We start from the raw sequence: 12,795 nt of genomic DNA, 5'->3' as shown, positions 1-12,795 counted from the left end.
GCATTGTCTATCGACCACTGGCTTCGATCCGCGAACGAGAGGAGCAGCGTGTTGGAAAACTGTTGGCAAAGTGGTTCCGGTGTGCCAAGTCTACTCTTACAGTGTGAAGGTCACCAGTGTTGGGGGGGGGCGTGGGTGACAGGGAGAAGACCCTGTTATAGTTTAGAACTTTAGATGGCATTAAAACATTTGTGTGCATGTGTATATGCGACAGCAGCCCAGAGTTGGAAAGAAGGCAAAATCCCCTCCGGAGAGGAATGGCAAACCAAGCTGATGGACCACACCGAAATGGCAAAACTGACTGGGAAACTCAGGAACCAAGAAGACAAAAACTTTAAGAAAGAATGGAAATTTACTGTATTTAGGAGACCACTGTAAGCAGATGAAAACATGAGCAGGATTTTAATAACACTTGTATTATGGACAATATGGACAGATACGAAATATGGATTATGAAATAATATGCAGTTGAAAATGTTGACAACAAGTCCCACGGAGGGGGGGGGGTAGGAAGTCTGGAGATTCAGAGACATCTCTAAATGTTGATAGTTACTTGCTATTGTTTTAACTCTACACTTGTAAAATCAAATAAAAAGTATTTTCAACAAAAAACAAACATTTTTGTGCATGTGGACAGACTTCTAAAACGGTGGTTTCAGTGATTCCCCCATTGGCACAGAGGCTGCCTGGAAATATATATATGTAATATTTCATAGATAACAAGGCAGCTGGGATTGGTACTTTGACCTGCAGCCAGTCTGCTTGCAGTTGGTTCGATGCCAGGAAAATTGTTTCGAAAAAGGTACAACAAATACTTTCTAAAGTTAAAAAAATATATATGAAGGAGGGGGAGAAGGAAAGGGAGTTTCCAAACTTGGATCAGACCTTGATCACCCCACAAAGGTCCCAAATGCATTTCCCTAAGGCAGGCACCCCCAAACTCGGCCATCCAGATGTTTTGGGACTACAACTCCCATCATCCCTAGCTAATGGGACCAGTGGTCAGGGATGGTGGGAGTTGTAGTCCCAAAACATCTGGAGGGCCGAGTTTGGGGATTTCTCCCCTAAGGCCATTGACAGATGGGAAGATTGTTTCAGGTAGACCTGCTGTTTTATTTCCAACCTGGGCATGTTTCAAGTTTCCTGCCCAAATCCTGCAACTTCAACCCGCAAATGTTCCCATGTGCGCACACTAGCGCTATGACTTTTTTACTTTTTCCCTCCCGCAAAAAAAAACGATTTCCTGCATCATAAAGCGATGCACTTTTGCTTAGATGCACTGAAACAGGGTCCAATTCTTCTGAGTTGTGAAGATCATCTAGCCATGCAGGAATTGCAACTCGATCACCCATGATTACTGACCACCTAACTTCTGCTTAAAAACCTCCAAGGCTGAGGGAAGGGTTTATCACATGTGGTAGACTTGTAAAGGGGCAAAAGAGTGTTGAGAAATAATTTATAATGAATTGGAAAAAATGCTTAAAAGTACCTTTCAAAAAAACCCAGAAAAAACACACCAGAATCCTTTTTGTTGAGGATAATTCAGATGGAAATTTCCGGGTGCCAAAAAAAGACTATTTATGTATGCTACTACTGTAGTCTGTGTTTTTCAGCCCCCAAATGGAAAACGAGTAGGGTCCCAAGCAAAGAAGAATGGGAACTTAAACTGATGGAATATGCGCAGCTTGCAGATTTAACATATAGAACAGGCACCCCCAAACTTGGCCCTCCAGATGTTTTGGGACTACAATAATTCCCATAATCCCTGACCACTGATCCTCTTAGCTAGAGATGATGGGAGTTGTAGTCCCAAAACATCTGGAGGGCCGAGTTTGCCTATGCCTGCCCTAAGCTACTGAAGATAATGGGGCCCTTTATATGTCCAGCTGTTGTCGCTGTTTTTTGTGTTGAATATGTGGTCATTTATGGACCTAATAGGTATCGAAAACCATTTGTACATGCAGAGTGTAGGCACCCTATATATAGAAATGAGCAAAACCAGTGATATTTTAGGGAGCAGGCTAGCAGGCGGGGCCCATGACTTTTACATCATAGGAGCCTACACAACACAAAACACTGTTGCTGTATGTGTAGGTTTTATTTTATTTTTTATCTTATATTTTGGAAATGTACATCCAGTTGTTGTTTTTCCTTTAATTTTTTGGGGGGGCCCCAAGAGAGTGGTGCCCTAAGCTATAGCTTGTTTAGCTTATACGCAAATCCAGCAGCGGATTTAAGGATGCTTAAACCAGGCATGGGCAAACTCGGCCCTCCAGATGTTTTGGGACTACAACTCCCATCATCCCTGACCACTGGTCCTGCGTGCACATGGGAACATTTGCGGGTGGAAGTTGCAGGATTTGGGCAGGAAACTTGAAACATGCCCTGATTGGAAATAAAACAGCAGGTCTACCTGAAACAATCTTCCCATCCATCAATGGCCTTAGGGGAGGCATCCCCAAACTCGGCCCTCCAGATGTTTTGGGACTACAACTCCCATAATCCCTGACCACTGGTCCTGTTAGCTAGGGATGATGGGAGTTGTAGTCCCAAAACATCTGGAGGGCCGAGTTTGCCTATGCCTGATTTAAATGAATGTTCTAAAATGTAAAACAGAAAAACTTGGTAAAAATTATATCACCTCTGTGGCAGATGAAGCTGATAGAATTTATGGAACTGTCCGAGCTGACTGGGAGACTCCGGGACCAGGGGGAAGAATCCGTGGAAGAAGATTGGAAGAAATTTAAGGTTTATTTAGAAAAGAATTGTAAGAGTTTTCATTAAAAGATTTGGAAGTATAAAGAGGTTGTGGAAGATTATTAGTTGAGTTATTATTATATATTAAGATTTAGTTAAGTGTTGTTATTGTATTGAGTTTTAAGATTTAATTAGAACAGATTTGTATTTTGAGATAATTATAAGAGATTATAAGATTGATAAGTTAGTAACTGATATAATTTGTTTAGATAACTATTAAGAAGATTGGAATCAAGATATGGAAGTACTAAGGAAGTAATATAATGAAACGTAGTGGGGAGGGATTGGAGGAAGTCGACAAAGACAGGATTTTTTTGAAAGGAGCATGTTTTGATATTTCTTTATTGTAGTGTTGGCAATGTGTTTTTGTGTATATCTTGTGTGTTTCTTTTTGTGTGTGTGTTGTATGTTTTATTTTGCAAAATCCATAAATATATTTTTTTTAAAATTATATCACCTCTGGGGCAGGTTCTTTCTCTCTTATTTATTTATTTAATAATAATAATAATAATAATAATAATAATAATAATAATAAATTTAATTTGTATATCGCCCTATCCCCGCAGGTCTCAGGGCGGCTCACAAGAAAGCAGCAACGTATGGCTGAGAGAGAGAGATGCCGCCTATTGAGCGAGGTTGAGACACAACTGAAACTAGACCTTCCTTTCCAGCCATCCCGGCTGTATTCTTAGCATCCCACTGGAATGCTCCATTATTCACCCCGTGGAGAGGGGGGGAGGAGGAGGGAAGACCTGGTGGCAGGGAGGAGCTGGCGAGAAGAGGCTTCGCGACGCCTCTCAAGTCCCACCCATCCCGTGGCTATTTCCAACAAGCGATGCCCCCTGGGGGCAAGTCCCACCCCATCGCGCTCCCGCCGCCCCCTCAACTCCGTCTCCCGCCTCCTCCTCCCCCCCCCCCAGCCCCGTGAATGTCCCGGCCCGCCTTGGCCAGCAGCGCAGCATCACAATCCGCCGTGGCCCCGCCCCCGGCCAGGTGCTATAAAGGGACGCGCCGCGCGCCCTCGTCCGTCTGCTGCCTGCCTGCTGCCGCCGCCGCCGCCGGCGGGAGAGGGAGGCGCCGCTATCGCCGCCGCTGGCTTTGCTGCGCGTCCACACGAGCGAAGCTGCGCTGTTCCCGGCTCGCGAGCAGGAGGAGCGCCGCTGCCGCCCGTTGCCCGGCGAGGGATGGATCGGGGCCAGAGGCCGCTCAGGTTGCAACGCTGAAGCCATGAAGACCCTCATCGCTGCCTACTCCGGCGTCTTGCGAGGTACGGAGAGCTTGGAGGTGGTACCCAGGGTGGGGAAGAAGGATGTTTTGGGGTAGGGGGATGGGTTGGAGGAGGGGTTTTTTGGGGTGGGGTGGGGGGGGGGAGAAGCATCCACCAGAATTAATGAAAATCATTATAAATAACTGAGGTTCTGCCCCCACCCACCCACCCAGTAGAAGCCTGCCCAGCGGCGGGGCATGTCTTCTTTGGGGGGGGGGTATATTTACCCGTGATCCCCCCCCTCAAAAAAACTCAAAAACTTTCACTGTGTCCTTCCTTTTGGCAGATGATCAGGTGCCAGCGAAAACGGCAAGTTTTTTAGCGGGGGCAATTAGAACAAGATCTATTACGTATTTGCTTATGGATGTCAACCCCCCAAATGTATTTTCTATACTTAAGTTTTTACCTCTATCTTCAGTACATTTTATTTTATTGCTACGGCTCGTGGCTGATGCAAATAAAGATTCTTCTGATTCGACAACTTTAGGGACTGATCTCCTTAAAAAAAAAAAAAATCAGCTGCCCCCCAAATCCTGGCAACACCCCTGGGAAGAAAGAATTTTATATTTTATATTCTATACTCTGCATGTAATCTCTGAATGTCAGGCAGGATCTCTCCCCCCCCCCTATCGCTTTCATAGAATCATATAATTGTAGAATTGGAAGGGACCCCAGGGGTCATCTAGTCCAACTCCCTGCAATGCAGGAAACTTAGTCAAAGCATCCATGACAGATGGCCATCCAACCTGGACTTAAAAACCTCCAAGGAAGGAGAGTCCACTGTTGAACGACTCATTACTGCCAGAAAGCTCTTCCTGATGTTCCATCAGAATCTCCATTATTGTAACTTGAAGCCATGGGTTCGAATCCTATCACCCAGAGCAGGAGAAAGCAAGCTTGCGCCATCTTCTGTGTGACAGCCCTTGAGATATTTGAAGATGGCTATCATATCATAAATGGCATTTCCAGCCCCCCCTTTCTGCCCCTCCCCACCTTGCAGTTTTAAGGGGGGGGCAGCTGAAGTAACAATTTGCCAAGGGATAGCATCCAGTAAGGGTGCCAACTTTTATAAAATGGGGGGGGGGTTTAAGCCCTGTCCCGCAAAATTGATCTCACAAGAGATGACACTACACATACGCCATATGAATGGCAATGTCAATCAACTGGGGAGGGGGCTAAAATATTTTATTGTGGGGAGTCTGAAAGGCCTTGGCGCCTAGGAGTTGACTCCTATGAAATGCAGCGGGGCAGATTAAGAAAGGGAAGAATGTTGTTGGGTTGAGGTGTGATTCCATGTGTGCAAGAGGGGAGGGGAGAACAGTTAACGGCAATCTTTTAGCCAGCTTCCTTATTATTGTCTCAAGGAGGTCCACAATAACAATAGCAAAAGGGGATGTAAGTTTGAAACGTTGAAAGATGTGCAAGAGAAAGCCGGCCATTCCTTTCAAAAGAAGCTAAAACTGTTTCAAAGAGACACAGAAAAGGCAGGTCAGAACGAAGGTGTCCTCGGTTGTTTGTGGAAAGTGCAGATAATGGGTGCTTCTCGTATCTGGACAGGAATGGTGTTCCTGTGCAGATCTGAGACCTCTGGAATATGCAGGAGAAATTCAAGGACCTTCTTTGGCGATCCCTCGTAGCCGAGGAAGATTGTCTTCCATGAACACGGCTTTAACAGTGAGTCCGTAAGTGACTGTGGAGGCCAATTCTGGATCTACACGTCCTTCCGCAGTGGGGACAATAGGTTTCCAGGCGGGAGTTGATCACGGTGAGGGTTTGCCAAGCGTGCCTTCCTCTTAGCACATTTCTCCCTTGTGTCCTGTGTTTGAGCATCTTCAAAGCCCATGGCACCTTTGGTAAAGGCTGTTCTCCTATTGGAGCGTTTGCAGTCCAGTGTTTCCCAGTTGTCGGTGTTTATACTACTTTGATTTACCTCGAGAGAGTCTTTAAACCTCTTTTGTTGACCACCAGCATTACGCTTTCCATTTTTAAGTTCGGAATAGAGTACAGTGGTACCTCTACGTACGAATTTAATGCGTTCCGAATGCACATTTGTAAGTCGAAAAAAATTGTAAGTCGAATCCCATAGGAATGCATTGGGAGAAAAAAATCGTAAGTCGAAGCAACCCTATCTAAAAATTCTTAAGTAGAAAAAATCCTATCTAAACTGCATCCAAGATGGTGGACGGAGCTCCGTTCGTAAGTAGAAACATTCGTAAATAGAGTTATTCGTAAGTAGAGGTACCACTGTAGTTGCTTTGGAAGATGATCATCGGGCATCCGCACAACATGACTACAAGAAAGAAGATTCCACCTAAACATTAGAAAGAACTTCCTGACAGTAAGAGCTGTTCGGCAGTGGAATTTGCTACCAAGGAGTGTAGTGGAGTCTCCTTCTTTGGAGGTCTTTAAGCAGAGGCTTGACAGGCATATGTCAAGAATGCTTTGATGGTGTTTCCTGTTTGGCAGGGGGTTGGACTGGATAGCCCTTGTGGTCTCTTCCAACTCTATGATTCTATGACCAGTCCAACGAAGTTGATGTTGAAGAACCATCGCTTCGACACTGGGGATCTTTGCTTCTTCCAGTACACTGGCATTAGTTTGCCTGTCTACCCAAGTGATGTTATCTGTGACGGGCCAACACCTTGACCCAGGAGCGGATGGGTAGCCATTGCAAATGCCGCAAGCAAGGTGTTTGCATGTTGGCCGTGGTTTGCCTCTCCCCCCCCCCCCCATGAGCAGCCTAGCCATTTTGTTCTGCACCAGCTGCAGCCTCCAGACCAACCCCCAAGGGCAGCCCCAGAAAGAGCACACTGTAGTAATCCAGCCGTTAGGGTACTGCTGCACAGGCAACTGTGGTCAAGGTATCCCATCCAGGAATGTCCGTAGCTGTCTTAAAAGACATCCTTAGCTGCCGAGGGCACCTTTGCCAGCAGCCTGATCCATTTTATCAACGCCCCCCCCCCTCTCTAGCCTCTTCTAAGTTGCTTCTTGGTTAAGATAAGATATCTTTATTGTCATTGTCCCCTTGCGGGAACAACGAAATTACTCGGTTGCTACATCCACTCAGATAAAGCATTCTGCATAATCCAAAATTACAAAACCTAATTAAAAACAGTAAATATAATACAAATAACAAGTAAAATAAGATGACTTCAAAGTCCAGGCTTTCCATTTAAGGCCAGAATCGCTCTAGAGAAGAAACTGTTCCTGAGACGGCTCGTTCTTGCCTGCATAGTTCTGTATCTCCGTCCCAATGGCAGGAGCTCAAAGAAATGGTGACCAGGGTGCGTTGGATCTCTTGAGATGTCTAGTGCTTTTCTATGGCACCTGGTGGTGTAGATTTGTTCTAAGGTGGTGAGTGAGCAGCCAATAATGCTCTCTGCTGTTTTAATAATTCTACACAGCCCTGCTCTGTCCTGAGAAGTACAGCTTCCGTACCACACACATAAACCGTACATGAGCACGCTTTGTATGGCATAGTGATAGAAGGCAAGCAGCAGCTTTTGTGGAAGATGGTTTTTCCTTAAAATCCTCAAAAAGTACAGTCTCTGCTGCGCCTTCTTCACAAGCCCCCTTGTGTTAACACTCCAGGACAGATCCTCCTGTAACTCAACGCCTAGAAATCTAATCGTTGTTACCGTACCCTCTCCACACAAATTCCTTCAATCAAAAGTGGCTGGACCTTGTTCTTCTGTCTCCTAAAGTCCACCACAAGCTCCTTTGTTTTCTTTGTATTTATGAGCAAGTTGTTAACTCTGCACCACTCTGTCAGCCTTCAGAGTGTTAACTCTGCACCACTCTGTCAGTTTCCCTACCTTCCTATTCTTGAATTGCTGAACCACTTTTTGATGGACTTTTTGGCTCTACGGTTGCCATATGGTACAATGCTCCATTCTTCCTGTGTTCCCTAGAACTCACATTGCTAGCTCTTTAATGCTGCATGCCTCTGTTGGCCCTTTGAGGTTTATTTGCCCCCAGGTGTTCTAGCTGTGCGTTCCAACAAGGGGTTGGTGCGATGTTTTCCTCCCTTGTTATTACAGCTGCTTAAAACAATGACAAAACAAAAAGCAGAAAGTTAATCATTCACGGAGGGGGGTCTGTGAGTGGAATAGAGCTTCCGCCTGCTGGTGCAGTTTACCTCGGAAAATGATACTGGGGGGCAAACAGAGGGAGGGCTGTTTCCTTTGTGCCCTTCCTTCTTGGCTGTCAGGCTTCTTGGAGGAGTCAGGTTTGCCGCTGTGGAAGAAAAGCAAACTTGAACTTTTGGCCTGATCCTGTAAGGTGAAGCGTGAATGGGCCAGTGAGACGGTAAGCGTTTGAAATGCTAACCCATAAATGCAATGATGACCACAGACGCGGTGACCGAAATGCTGCTATGAAAACCACAAGGTTTCTCTGGAGATCTGGAGATCTGCAAGTATTGGGTGTGTGTAGACTAAGCATGCTTGCAAGCTTATTTTCTCTTGTTCTGGAGATCAGGACCCGACCCGATGGATTCAAGTTACAAAAGAAAGAAAGAAAGAAAGAAAGATTCTGACTAGCCATAGAATCATAGAACGGTAGAGCTGGAAGGGACCCTGGGGATCATCTAGTCCAGCCCCCTGCAAGGCAGAAAAATGCAGCTGTCCCATACAGGGCTCGAACCACCAACCTTGGCGCTACCACCACCATGCTTTAACCAGCTGAGCTAACCAGCCTGATATCAGGAAGAACTTTCTGACCTTAAGAGTTGTTTGACGGTGAAACGGAATCTCCTTCATTGGAGGTGTTTAAGCTGATATTATTGTTGTTGTTGTTGTTATTGCTTTTCAGGTTTATAAGTTTCATTATTTTTACAATCATTCTAACGTTTCAAAACTTGACTTCCTTCCCCCTCTTTCTGCGGTTCCTTAAATTTATTTCTAATATCTTCTGTGTATCCAAATTAACTTACGTTGCTCATTTATTCATCTCCTTTAAGTATATACTCTTATGAAACTGCAGGTTATTACAATAATCCTGCCAATGTTCTTATCTGTTCATAATTTATCCGTAAATATTCAATAAACCATTTCCATTCCTATGTAAAAAGTTTGTTATCTTGATTTCCTTTTCTTCCGGTAAGAATACGCCGTTTCTGCATATTCCACAAGTTTTTGTGTTTAAGCTGAGTTTTGATGGTCATCGATGCTTTAGTTGAGATTCCTGCATTGCAGGGGGTTGGACTAGAGGACCTCTGGGTACCCTTCCAACTCTGAGATTCTATGGTTCTGTGCTATGTTATGGCAGCAGAGCAGCTGTGGGACTCTGCATGTGGCTGGTGTTGTCCCATAAAAGCACCTTCCATGTATTGGAGCAATAGCTTGAATTCTTTGTAGCACCAAAAGCGCTCGTCAAAGGGCTTTGCACATTGGCAATCTTTACTTATTTACTTGGCTTGTGTGCTGTTGGCTTTCTGCTAAGGCGCTCAAGGCCATTCGAGCCTCGCCATTGAATAGGCAGGACCCCAAAGGGACAGAGAGCAAACGGGAAATTATGCAAACAGTTCCCAGCGTTCTTTGGCCCTTTTGCCGGAAAGGCTGTCTTGCAGGTGCTTGCTGCTTGCTGATCCGAAATTCTCTGGGATGCAACCTGGCCTGCTGTGGGCCGCCTTCTTCATGGTGGCTCCTTGTCTGATGGGTTTCCTCCAGAGAAAAGCTTCGTTGCCCCATTCCCCCCCCCACTTTCCTGGGAGCAAGTCTTGTTAAAGACCAGGCTTGTTAAAGACCAGGCTTCTTATAAAACTTGCCCGTTTGTGCTGTCACAACCTGTTCTCTCCCTCTTAACTGAATTCAGGAGGGATTCCCTCCCAGAAAAATGTCCGAAAATCACAGCCCAGGGGAAACTAAAGGCCGACCTTTCTTGAAATGCTTCTTTTGCCTGTTAAAGTATTGGCTCAGAAAGCATGCACATTAAAAGCATTGGCTGTGAGCCTGTGTGAAAACAATAGTACAGTGGTACCTTGGTTCTCAAACGCCTTGGTACTCAAACTATTTGGAACCCAAACACTGCAAACCTGGAAGTAAGTGTTCCGGTTTGCGAACTTTTTTCGGAAGCCGAACGTGTTCCGTTTTGAGTGTTACACTTCCGTTTTGAGTGTTACTCTGAGGTCTGTCTGTTTTCGCTATTTATTTTGCGTTTTTGTTTTTGCGGCTCTTTCCGTTTTGGTTTTGTGACTGTGTGGAACCCAGTTCAGCTACTGACTGATTGATTGTGTGACTGCAGTACATCATTTATTGCTTTCATTTTATGGATCGATCGTCTCGTTAGATGGTGAAAGTCATGTTAAATTGCTGTTTTAGGGGTTGCTTTTAAAAGTGTGGAACGGATTAATCCATTTTGCATTACCTCCTATGGGAAAGCGCGCCTTGGTTTTGGAACGGACTTCCGGAACGGAATAAGTTTGACATCTGTTGGGAGGGCGTTCCACAGGGCAGGCGCCACCACCGAGAAGGCCCACTGCCTGGTTCCCTGTAACTTGGCTTCTTGCAACAAGGGAACCGCCAGAAGGCCCTCGGTGCTGGACCTCAGTGTCCGGGCAGAATGATGGAGGTGGAGACGCTCCTTCAGGTATACTGGACCGAGGCCATTTAGTAAACTCCTTACGTTGGAGAACCTTGGGCTTAGGGCCAAATAGGACCCTCTAAACCTCTTCATCTGAATGTGAGACGAGCCTGCTGGCTCAGACCATCCTACAAGCAGGATTTCAATGCTAGACCATTCTTTCCAGCAACTGTGGAGGCAGAGCACATCCATCGTGGCACACGAATTTGCCTATAATCCTCTTTTAAAGGCAACCACTCACTCCCCAGTCCACTCCACACACACACACACACACACACACACACACACACACATCGGCATCACCCCCCCACCCTCCTCCACTCCTTTTCCCATACTGGAAATCATAGAATTGTAACGTTGGAAGGGACCCAGTGGTCATCTAGTCCAACCCCCAACGCCTCTTGCTAGCCTGGATGGGGGAAGCACTTGTGAAAAACCTTGAACGGCCAGACCCAGTGCCGGATTTACGTATAAACTAAACAAGCTGTAGTGTAGGGCCCCACACTCTTGGGGGCCCTGAAAATTTTTAAAGGAAAAAAAAAAGACTGGATATACTTTCCCAAAAATATACGATAAAAAACAAATAAAACAAAACCTACATGCAGCAACCATGTTTTGTGTTGCGTAGGCTCCTATGATGCAAGTCATGGGCCCCGCCTGCTAGCCTGCTCACTAAAATATCACTGGTTTGCTCCTTTCTATATATAGGGGGCCTACATTCTGCATGGACTGGTTGGATGGCAACATGGGCAAATGGCTTTAGAGTACCTGTTAGATCCATAAATTACCATGTAGCGTATACGGTTGTTGTTTAGTTGTTTAGTCGTGTCAGACTCTTCGTGACCCCATAGCGTATACGGTATTCAATGCAAAAAACAGCAACGATTTGTTGTTGACAAAGGACAGCTGGACATATAAAGGGCCCCATTACCTTCAGTAGCTTGGGGCAGGCATAGGCAAACTCGGCCCTCCAGATGTTTTGGGACTACAACTCCCATCATCCCTAGCTAACAGGACCAGTGGTCAGGGATGATGGGAATTGTAGTCCCAAAACATATAGAGGGCTGAGTTTGGCCATGCCTGGGTTAGGGCCTCATCAAACCTAAATCCAGCTCTGGCTGGACTGTACAGCCGATTGAATAAAGATACAAATCGCCCCTGTTGCCGCACCCAACTGTGGCATGTGCCCCCCACAGAAGGTCGCCTAAAAGGGGATGCGGCCCTTTGGCTGGCAAAAGGTTTTCCCCTTCTGCCTCACAATCCTACCTAACGCCAGTATTTATGTGTAAGGTAAAGGTAAAGGGACCCCTGACCATTAGGTCCAGTTGCGACTGACTCTGGGGTTGCGGCACTCACTCATCTCGCTTTACTGGCCGAGGGAGCCGGCGTACAGCTTCCAGGTCATGTGGCCAGCATGACAAAGCCGCTTCTGGCGAACCAGAGCAGTGCATGGAAACGCCGTTTACCTTCCCGCCGGAGCGGTACCTATTTATCTACTTGCACTTTGATGTGCTTTCGAACTGCTAGGTTGGCAGGAGCTGGGACCGAGCAACGGGAGCTCACCCCGTCGCGGGGATTCAAACCGCCGACCTTCTGATCGGCAAGCCCTAGGCTCTGTGGTTTAGACCACAGCGCCACCAAGGCTCTATGCACATCCTAGGGAGGCGCTGCCATGTGGAAGCAGGTCTGTCCCTTGCGCTCGGCTCTGTCCTTTGCCACGTTCCGTTCTGCTGGGTTTCCCTCTGCGATGGTGTGCCGTTCATGCGCGATGCAGGATCTTGGAGGTGGGGGTCCCGTGGGGCCCTCCAGAGGTCACCAGACTCCAACATCCATCCATCCCGTTGGCCATTGCTGAGATATGATGGGTGTTGGGCTTCTGTTTCTGGGCTGCTGTTTCTCCACCCTTGCACTATTTGTTTGATGTTGGGAGCCGCCCAGAGTGGCTGGGGAGACTCAGCCAGATGGGCGGGGTATAAATAATAATAATAATAATAATAATAATAATAATAATTATTATTATTATTATTATTATTATTATTGTGTTTTCGATATTATGTTGGGAGCCGCCCAGAGTGGCTGGGGAAACCAATTCAACCAATTCATTTCAAAGTCTGACTTCCTTCCCCCTCTTTCTGTGGTTCCTTAAATTAATTTTTTTAACATCTGCATATCCAAATTAACTTACTTTG

At 46.1% G+C, this 12,795-nt stretch overlaps 1 protein-coding gene across 1 annotated transcript in view; it reads left to right on the top strand.

Moving 5' to 3' along the window:
• Positions 1-3,848: 3,848 nt before the first annotated feature.
• Positions 3,849-12,795, top strand: part of DGAT2 (diacylglycerol O-acyltransferase 2) — a 44,867-nt gene continuing 35,920 nt past the window's right edge. Inside the window, exon 1 of the mRNA XM_035115823.2 lies at positions 3,849-4,024. Within this exon, the coding sequence (XP_034971714.1) occupies positions 3,985-4,024 (40 nt within the window). The 5' untranslated portion in view covers positions 3,849-3,984. The remainder of the gene's footprint in view (positions 4,025-12,795) is intronic.

Source organism: Zootoca vivipara, chromosome 4 (assembly GCF_963506605.1).
Source record: "Zootoca vivipara chromosome 4, rZooViv1.1, whole genome shotgun sequence".
In the NCBI taxonomy this organism is placed as follows: Eukaryota; Metazoa; Chordata; class Lepidosauria; order Squamata; family Lacertidae; genus Zootoca; species Zootoca vivipara.
The sequence above is the reverse complement of the archived record's forward strand: the minus strand, read 5'-3'. Positions and strand labels throughout refer to the sequence as shown.